General features: G+C 52.3%; 1 protein-coding gene across 1 annotated transcript in view; it reads right to left on the bottom strand.

Moving 5' to 3' along the window:
• LOC106816541 (cell wall integrity and stress response component 1-like) overlaps nt 1–3,024 on the bottom strand; it is a gene marked incomplete at both ends in the record, with an annotated part of 5,901 nt that extends 2,877 nt beyond the window's left edge. The window contains 3 exons of the mRNA XM_014821166.1: nt 1,460–1,516; nt 1,717–1,776; nt 2,968–3,024. Of these exons, the coding sequence (XP_014676652.1) occupies nt 1,460–1,516; nt 1,717–1,776; nt 2,968–3,024 (174 nt within the window). The remainder of the gene's footprint in view (nt 1–1,459; nt 1,517–1,716; nt 1,777–2,967) is intronic.
• Between the last annotated feature and the right edge of the window lie 6,871 nt (nt 3,025–9,895).

Below are 9,895 nucleotides of genomic sequence, written 5' to 3'. Positions count from 1 at the left end.
GAGCGTGAGGGATGAGTGAGGGGTGGCGTGAGGGATAGTGAGGGGTGGCGTCGTGAGGGGATTGAGTGAGGTGAGGAGGTGATGCGTGAGGATGAGTGAGGGATGAGTCGTGAGGGGGGATCGAGGTGAGGGAAGAGCGTGAGGGGATGGAGTGAGGGTGAGAGTGAGGGGATGAGTGAGGGATTGAGGCGTGCAGGGGTGGGCGTGAGGGATGAGTGAGGTGGGGCGCTGAGGGGATGAGTGGGGTGAGTGAAGGGGGTGAGCGTGAGGGATGAGTGAGGGGTGAGCGTGAGGGGATGAGTGAGGGGTGAGTGAGGGGTGAGCGTGAGGGGATGATGTGAGGGTGAGCTGGAGGGGAATGGAGTGAGGGGTGAGCGTGAGGGATGAGTGAGGGGTGAGCGGTTGAGGGATGAGTGAGGGGTGAGCGTGAGGGGAATGAGTGAGGTGAGCGTGAGGGGATGATGTGAGGGGTGGGGCGGAGGGATGAGTGAGGGGTGGGAGTGAGGGGAATGAGTTGAGGGGTGAGAGCGTGAGAGGATGAAGTGAGGGGATGAGCGTGGGGGATAAGTGAGGGGTGAGCGTGAGGGGATGAGTGAGGGGTGACGTGAGGGAGATGAGTTGAGGGGATGAGTGAGGGGATGAGTGAGGGTGATGAGTGGGGGTAGAGCGTGAGGGGATGAGATGAAGGGGCTGAGTGAGGGATGAGTGAGGGGATGAGTGAGGGGTGACGTGAGGGAATGTAGTGAGGGAATGAGAGAGGGGAATAGCGTGAGGGATGAGACGATGGAGGGATGAGCGTGAGGGGATGAGTGAGGGTGGCGTGAGGGATGAGTGAGGGATAGTGAAGGGTGGAGCGTGAGGGGATGAGTGAGGGTGGGCGTGAGGGATGAAGATGAGGGGTGTGAGGGGTGAAGCGTGAGGGGAATGAAATGAGAGGGTGAGCGTGAGGGGTATGATGAGGAAAGAGTGAGGATGAGTGAGGGATGCGCGTGAGGGATGAGTGAGGGAATAGTGATGGGAATGAGATGAGGGGGTGAGCGAGAGGGGATGAGTGAGGGGTGAGCGTGAGGGGATGAGTAGAGGATGAGTGAGGGATGAGTGAAGGATGAGCGAGAGGGGATGAGTGAGGGGATGAGCTGAGGGGCTGAGTGAGGATGAAGAGGCGTGAGGGACGAATGAAGTGAGGGGTGAGAGCGGTGAAGGGGATGAGTGAGGGTGAGGTGAGGGGATGAGTGAGGGTGAAGCGTGAGGGAATGAGTGAGGGGGATGAGTGAGGGATGAGTGAGAGGATGAGCAGTGCAGGGGATGATTGAGGGATGAGCGTGAGGGATGAGTGAGGGATGAGCGTGAAGGGAGATGAGTGAGCGGGATGAGTGAGGGGTGGTGTGAGGATGAGTGAGGGTGAGTGGGGTGAGTGAGGGTGGGCGGAGGGATGGAGTGAGGGTGAGTGAGGGGATGCGTGAGGAATCGACGTAGAGGATGATGAGGGGTATGAGTTGAGGGATGAGTGAGGGGTGAGTGAGGGATGAGCGTGAGGGATGACAACGTGAGGGATTGAGGCGTGGGGGATGAGTGAGGGTTGAGCGGTGAGGGATGAGTGAGGGTGAGTGAGGGATGAGCGTTGAGGAGGATGAGCGTAGAGGGGATGAGTGAGGGGTGAAGCAGTCGAGGGATGAGTGAGAGGTGAGCGATGAGGGGATGAGTGAGGGATGAAGCGTAGAGAGGGGATGAGTGAGGTGAGAGGCGTGAGCGATGAGGTGAGGGGTGAGCGTAGAGAGGGGATGAGTGAGGAGTGAAGAACGTGAGGGGATGAGTGAGGGTGGGCGTGAGGAGATGAGTGAGGGGTGGGCGTGCAGGGATGAGTGAGTGAGCGTGAGGGGATGGTGAGGGTGGAGTGTGAGGGTATGAGAGGAGGGGTGAGCGTGAGGGATGAGTGAGGGGATGAGTGAGGGATGAGCGTAAGAGGGGATGAGTGAGGGGTAGAGCGTGAGGGGATAGAGTGAGGGATGAGTGAGGGTATGAGGGGAGATGAGTGAGGAGAAGAGCGTGAGGGGATGAGTGAGGGGTGAGCGTGAAGGGATAGAGTGAGGGATGAGTGAGGGAGATGAGTAGAGGGGATGAGTGAGGGAAGAGACGTGAGGGTGCTGAGTGAGGGTGAGTCGTAGAAGGGATGAGTAAGAGGGATAGAGTAGAGGGAGATGAGTGAGGGATGAGTGTGAGGGGATGAGTGAGAGGGTGAGCGTGAGGGGATGAGATGAGGGGTGAGGCGTAAAGAGGGATGAGTGAGAGGATGAGTGAGGGATGAGTGAGCGATGAGTGTGAGGGGATGAGTGCAAGGGATGAGCGTGAGGGATGAGTGAGGGGTTGAAGCCGTGAGAGGGAGAGTGAGGGATGAGTGAGGGGTGGTGTGAGCGGATGAGTGAGGGTGGGCGTGATGGATGATGAGGGGTGGGTGAGGGATGAAGTGAGGATAAGTGATGGGGTACGTGAGGGAAATGAGTGAGGTGATGAGTTGAGGGGTGAGCGTGAGGGATGAAGTGAGGGATGAAGTGGAGGGGTGAGCGTGAGGAGGAGAGTGGGGGGTGAGCGTGAAGGTGGATGAGTGAAAGGAGGTGGGACGTGAGGGGATGAGTGAGAGGTGAGCGTGGAGGGGATGAGTGAGGGGTGAGGCGTTGATGGGATGAGTGAGGGTGAGGTGAGGGGATGAGTGAGGGGTGGGCAGTGAGGGATGAGTGAGAGAGGGTGAGGCGTGAGGGGATGAAGTGAGGGGTGGAGACTGTGAGGGATGAGTGAGGGGGTGAGACGATGAGAAGGATGAGTGAAGGAGGATGAGTGAGGGATAGAGCGTAGAGGGGAGAGTGAGGGATGAGTGAAGGGTGAGCGTGAGGGGATGGAAGTGAGGGGTGGGCGTAGAGGGAGCAGTCAAGAGGGGTGGGCGTGAAGGGGAATAATGAGTGAGGGTGGAGCGGTGAGGGGATGATGAGGGGTGGGTGGTAGAGGGGATGAGTGAGGGGTGAGGCGGTGAGGGGATGCCCAGTGAGGGGGTGAGCGTGAGGGGATGAGTGAGAAGGATGAGTGAGGGGATGAGTGAGGGGATGAGTGCAGAGGATCAGGCGTGAGGGATAGAGTGGAGGCGGATGAGTGAGGGGATGAGCGTGAGGGGATGAGTGAAGGGATGAGTGAGGGGTGAGAAGCGAAGAGTGGAGCGTTGAGAGGGGATGAGTGAGGGGATGAGTGAGAGGGTAGAGCGTAGAGGGAATGAGTGAGGGGTGAGCGGTGAGGGGGATGAGTAGAGAAGGGTGAGCGTGAGGAGATGAGATGAGGGGTAGGGCGTGAGGGGATGAGTGAGGGAGTGAGCGTGAGAGGGATGACGTGAGGGGTGGTGATGAGGGGATAGAGTGAGGGGTAGCGTAGAGAGGGATGAGTGAGGGATGAGTGAGGGGTGAGCGTCGAGGGGATGATGAGGGGTGCGTGAGGGATGAGTGAGGGTTAGAGCGTAGAGGGATGAGTGAGGGGTGGGCGTGAAGGGGAAAATGAGTGAGGGTGAGCGTCGAGGATGAGTGAGGGGATGAGCGTGAGGGGATGATAGCGGGGTGGGCGTGAGGGGATGAATGGAGGTGAGCGTGAGGATGAGTGAAGGGTGAGAGGTAGATGGGGATAGCAGTTGAGGGGATGAGTGAGGGAGTGAGGCGTGGAGGATGAGTGTGAGGGCGTGAGGGATGAGTGAGGGTGAGCGTGAGGGAATGAGTGAGGGTGGCGTAAGAGGGGATGAGTGAGGGGTGAGCGTAAGAGGGGATGAGATGAGGGGTGGGCGTGAGGGGATGAGGATGAGGGGTGAGCGTGAGGGGATGAGTGAGGGAGAGCGTGAGGGATGAAGTGAGGGTGGGCGTGAGGGATGAAGTGAGGGGTGAGCGTGATGGGATGAGTGAGAGGGTGAGGGGCGTGAGGGGATGAGTTGATGGGGTGGGAGTGAGGGAGATGAGTGAGGGGTGATGCGTGAGGATGAGTGAGGGGTGACGATAGAGGGATGAGTGAGGGATGAGTAGAGGGGTGAGGGATGAGGGGGATGAGTGAGGGGTGAGGCGTGAGGATGCGTGAAGAAGTAGAGCGTGAGAAGGGGATGAGTGAGGGGTGAAGAACGTGAGGGGATGAGTGAAGGTGAAGCGTGAGATGAGTGAAGGGGATGAGTGAGGGAGAGTGAAGGGGTGAGCGTAGAGGGTGAGCGTAGAAGCCAATTGAGAGGGATGAGTGAGGGGTAGAGCGTGAAGGCGATGATTGAGGGGTGAGACGTAGAGGGGATGAGATAGAGAGGACATAAGTTTGAGGCGTGAGGGATGCCGTAAGAAGGGGTGAGCGTTGATCATGAATTCTGCTTAATGCAATACCATGAAATTATTCTAGACTCGCAGGCAAAGTAGAATAATGTAGTCGTGAAATAGCACTATTTTCCCGTTTTTCCGTTGTACACTCTAGGTATTATCTGCTCTTGTTATCATCAATAGCAGTAACAACAATAAAAACAACAACAACAACAACAACAACAACAACAACAACAACAACAACAGCAACAACAGCAGCAGGAGCAGCAGCAGTAGTAGCAGAATCAGCACCACCACCACCGGCAGTAGCAGCAGCAGCGCGCGTCAACAACGATACGTATTTCGAAACAACGTAAGGCTTTCGTTCGAGGCAACGTAATACTCTGGGCAGACGGCAATTTTGTACTACGCGCGCGGTCGTGGGTGTGATTGCTGTAAGACGTGTATTTACATGCGCGTATCACGTTGTCCTTGCAGCCGGTTGAGATGACGTCTATGTTGAACGCTATATGAACTGCAAGCTAGGTGTTTGTGTGCGTGCGTGCGTGCGTGCGGGTGTGTGTGTGTGTGTGTGTGTGCGTGTGTGTGCGCGCATGTCTATGCGCGCGTGTGTGTGAGTGCGTGCGTATGTATGTGTGTGTGTGCGTGTGTAGGCGCGTGCGTGCGTGTGTGTGCGTGCGCGCATGTGTATGTGCGTGCTTGTGTGATAGTGGAGTGAAAGTGAGCTAGGCAGTGACAACGCAACCGTCGTGTTCCGGTTACCATAAAAAATGAAGTTACCTCGTTGTTCATTAAAACCGCGTATCCTGAATCCGGACACTTTTCTGTATCTTGTATCCTGACACCTTGCTGTATGTATGTATACACACCTTGTATCCTGACACCTTACTGTATGTATACACACCTTGTATCCTGACACCGTGCTGTGTGCTTGTTCTTCTACTGTCGCACGCTCACGCCTAGTGAAATACTCACACGTCGTCTGTTGTGCCGCATGCTCAGCGGGCGCGCTCGCATTCCGTGGTCATGCGGTGCGTCGGACAATACTTATGAACAATTTACATCATACGCACACACGCACGCACGCACGCACGGGCGGACGGACGGACGGACGCACGCATGCATGCACGCACGCACGCACGCACGCAACAGCACGCCGCACGCACACACACAACACACACACCCACACACACACAACACACACAATGAAATGATGGGCGTAATGCTACGCACAATTTTTCTCATTCTTTATTTTACGTAATTATCTACGTGGTCGGGTAGATAATGCGCGTGTACGTTTGCGCGCGTGGGTGCGTTTGTGTGTGTGCATGTGTGTGTGGGTGTGCGGGCGTGCGTGCTTCCTTTTGTCGGGATGCCTATGTCTACATTGTAAGAAGTCACCTGTGCAGTTACTTGTTGTAATCCCCCCCCCCGCGTTACGATAACTCGGGTTACGTAAATACTTGTACCGATCGTCGCAAGCATGGTCGTCGGTGACGCCTGTCGTGACTATTCTATTATCAGTGCGCTGCAGTTTCACATCGTTATCACGCGAAGCCCTTCGCCGCCTCGTGCCGCCATCTGTTTGCATACCGATGACGTCATACCGCACGATAGCGGCTCGTCGCATTGCGTCACGCGCATCCCTAGCAACGGCAACAATACAAACTAGAAACTGATTGTTATCGTGAAGCCGGATCCGTCGTTGCGAAAGAATAGCACTTCGAAATTATAAGCCTTCGTTATATTGTTTCTGCGTATAGGCTGTGCGCGCGTGTCGAAGTGCTCTTTTCTGTCATCGAAAGGCGTTTCGATTGCGAGCTGCTTTGCTTTCAACGTCACCGAGCCAAGTCGGCGGCGGTGGCGGGGAAAAAATCGAGTGGTGAAACAAGAATTTTTCGCGAAACACGAGCGATCGGCTGCAAGCAGGAAAAGTCCGGCGAAATTTCGAACGACTAATAGCAGCTTTTGCTAAGGACATGTCGAGAGTATTATGTAAAGATCAGGTTCAAGTCGTAAGAGTTGCCAATCATCGAGTGCTGTCTACAAATGTACGCGCTCGTACGAACCTATTAGGTACCCGTGTTAGCTTAGCCTTGAAAGAAGACCAATGTTATTTCAAGGGCGGGCTAGGTCGCTCACTGCTGGTGAATAGGCAATGCCTTCCCATCCTTCTTTAAAGCTCTGACGGGAATGTAAAAATGGTAGCGAGGCAACGACAGGAAACAGCCATTCAGTAGCATTGCCTACACTCGAGGCGAATTGATACTCGTCGTATTCTATTACCATATTACGTCACAAGCGTCGTAGTAAGGTAATTATGAATATTAATTAGGCGAGGTTGAAGCATCGCTAACGTGATCGCATTAGCATACCGATGTAATATTATACGGCGCTGACGATAGATATAAAACATGGACAACTAGAGCACTCAGAGAGCGCAGACCTCCGCCAAGGCAGCTGAATTCTCTCACTGTGAAAAATTTTATTTATTTATTTATTAATTAAATAATTAATTGGATCCGGATCACCACGAAAATGTAATGAATTCTAAGTTAGCCCATTTCTGACCTATCCTGAAAATTTAATTAATTAATTGGATCCGGATCACCACCAAAATGTAATCAATTCTAAGTTACCCCATTTCTGACCTATCCTGAAAATTTTATTAATTAATTAATTGGATCCGGATCACCACCAAAATGTAATCAATTCTAAGTTACCCCATTTCTGACCTATCCTGAAAATTTTATTAATTAATTAATTGGATCCGGATCACCACCAAAATGTAATCAATTCTAAGTTACCCCATTTGTGACTTATCCTGAAAATTTTATTAATTAGTTAATTGGATCCGGATCACCGCCAAAATCTTATCAATTCTAAGTTAGGCGATTTCTGACCTATCCTGAAGATTGTATGACAATCCGTCCATAACTTTTTCAGTTAGGCTGTACACAAACCCACAAACCAACAAACACTCGCCGAACAAACACGCCGGTGAAAACATGACCTCCTGCCCAACCCCTTGGCGGAGGTAATAACTACACGGCATTGTAACGGAAGGGCAGGCGTGTCTCACTTACTACGCGCCCTGTCGGTTCTCAATGGACCAGCACTCCGCCTACTTGTTTGTAGCTGTGACGCTAGAGGGCGCGTTTCTATTGGCTATAAGAGGCCGAAATAGTAATTCAGCTGTGATATGATTGGAGTCACGTGGTTTCATATTTGACGTCATCACAGACGTAACCACGAGGTATTATCTGTGACGTGGTATCATGTTTGACGTGATATTAGTTGTGGTCACGTGTCTATATCTGTGACGTGACCAGAGATGTCACCACGTGGTTACATCCGTCACGTGACCAGAGATGTCACCACGTGTCTGCATCCATGACGTGTGACTAGAGTCGTGGTCACGTGTCTGCATCTGTAACCGCGAGATTTAGCTACGTGGTTGTACATCTGCACCCCCGATCGCCTACCGCGTAACTTCATCATCCGTGAGGCCAAACAAAAAAATAGGTGTGTTTCCGGTCGACCTACCGTCCCTAGATTATTAGGGCCGACCCTAAACTTTTTTCCCAAAAAAAGAAAAGAAAGGTTATTTAATTTGAAATCTGACAGACAAAACTTGAGATTTTTTACTACAACCACGTTCTGGACTTGCTTACTAACTTATCCCTACCTATACACCACTTCATAGGAGAAAAAAAAATTCCCTACCTACCTACCCTACTTTTGTTTTCGATGCAATAGGAAACACACCTATTTTTTTGGCCTGACCACAAGCAATGCTGCAGTCGCGTAGATTCGTCTGAGAATGGCGCTGCGATCGTAAGGCTGTCAGCCTCGAGTAAATTAAAGTAGCGAGCGCGCTGGTTTCAGCAGCGATCGGGGAGATGGGCTTCCGTTTAGCATCGTCTGCAATCGCTGCCGCATTTCACATTTGACTAGCGTTCCCCGAACGACGGCCGCCTAACTCATGATTTCCTCTGAGGTCGGCTCTGTTCCGATTGGTGGGCGTGGCCCCTGACCCCTGGCGATGGCTGCTTCGGTGAGTGCCGACGCCGGCTTTATGTCGGCGTGTCTATTTATCGACGGCGACGACGACGACGACGAGCAGTTGTGTGTTCAGAATAATTAACGTAAGTCTGCGGTGTGTGGCCGTGTGTGGTCTTCCACTCTTGACTAGTAGGTATCATGCTGCTCTCTCTCTCTCCGTCTCCGTTTCGCTGTCTGTCCATCTCTCAATCTCTTCATCTGTCTCTCTCTCCGTCTCTCATTCTCTCTCTTCATCTCTCTCTCCATCTCCCCCTCTATCTCTCTCCATATCTCTCTCTCCTCCCCCTCTTCCTGCCTCCCTGTCTCTCTCTTCTCTCTCCCACCCTCTCTATCTCGATGCCTCCGCCCGTCTCTTTCTCTCTCTCTCTCTGCCTTCCGCGTCGCTCTCTTCTCGGTCTCCCCTCCCTCTCTGTCTCTCCTCTCCTCTCTTCCTTTTCTCTTTCCCCCTCTCTCTCTGCCATCCGCGTCTCTCTCTTCTCTCTCTCTCTCTCTCTCTCTCTCTCTTTCTCTTCTCTCTGTCTCCCTCTCTCTCCTCTTCCTCTCTGTCTCTCTTCTCCTCCTCTCTTCCCTCTCTCTTCCCCCTCTTTCTCTTTGCCACCCGCGTCTCTCTTTTCTCTATCTTCTCCTCTCTCTCCGTCTCTCAATCTCTCGCTCCCTCTCTCTCTCTCTTTCAGATTAACATGAGCAGAGGGTGCGTCTCCCGCGGGTTTCACCGCTCCGCAGTCTCTAATGCGACACACTCTAATGCAGTAAACACACGGCGTCGCGATTAGTGCCTGATGTGTCGCAGTGAGCATGATCATGAGGCTGTCAACAGCACGCTTGCTGTCCCGCGCTGATCTCTCTATCTATCTATCCTATAATTTGGCTAATCTTGTGTGTGTGTGTGTGTGTGTGTGTGTGTTTGTTAGATCTCGATGTTCTCCGTGGTTTTTCACTCAATCGCGGTAACTGAAGATATATTCTTAATCACCACGTCCAGGGTTCTGGCTGAGACAAAAATTTAAAAAAGTTAAAAAGTAAAAACAAATTAGTAAAAGTCAAAATTCAATCATCATGTAAGTGGGAATTGTTTCGCGTGTCTTGCCCGCCGCCGTAGCGTAGTCGGTAGGAGTTCGGTTTCATAACCTGAGATTCCGGGTTCGAATCTCAGCTGGGGAAAAAGTTTTCTCCTTTACTTTTTTACTCTTTAGTATCTACTTCTGCCACTTCAGCGTTAATTTAAAAATGTAAAAAATAAATTTTACGACATTAATTAATTTTTTTTTAAATGGCATGGCATTGGATGGGATGGGATGCGGTGCAATGGGATGGCATGGCATGGCATGGCATGAGATAGGATGAGATGGGATGGGATGGGATGGGATGGGATGCGGTGCGATGGGATGGGATGGCATGGCATGGAATGGGATGGATGGATAGATGCATGGATAGATAGATTTATTTTTTATTTTTTTTGGGTATTTTCCTTTCAACCAAGCAGTCACCAACTGAGTAACGCCACTGATTTC

This window comes from Priapulus caudatus, unplaced genomic scaffold, assembly GCF_000485595.1.
Source record: "Priapulus caudatus unplaced genomic scaffold, Priapulus_caudatus-5.0.1 Scaffold1408, whole genome shotgun sequence".
Classification (NCBI taxonomy): domain Eukaryota; kingdom Metazoa; phylum Priapulida; class Priapulimorpha; order Priapulimorphida; family Priapulidae; genus Priapulus; species Priapulus caudatus.
Note: the sequence above shows the minus strand (reverse complement) of the source record. Positions and strands in the feature narration are given on the sequence as shown.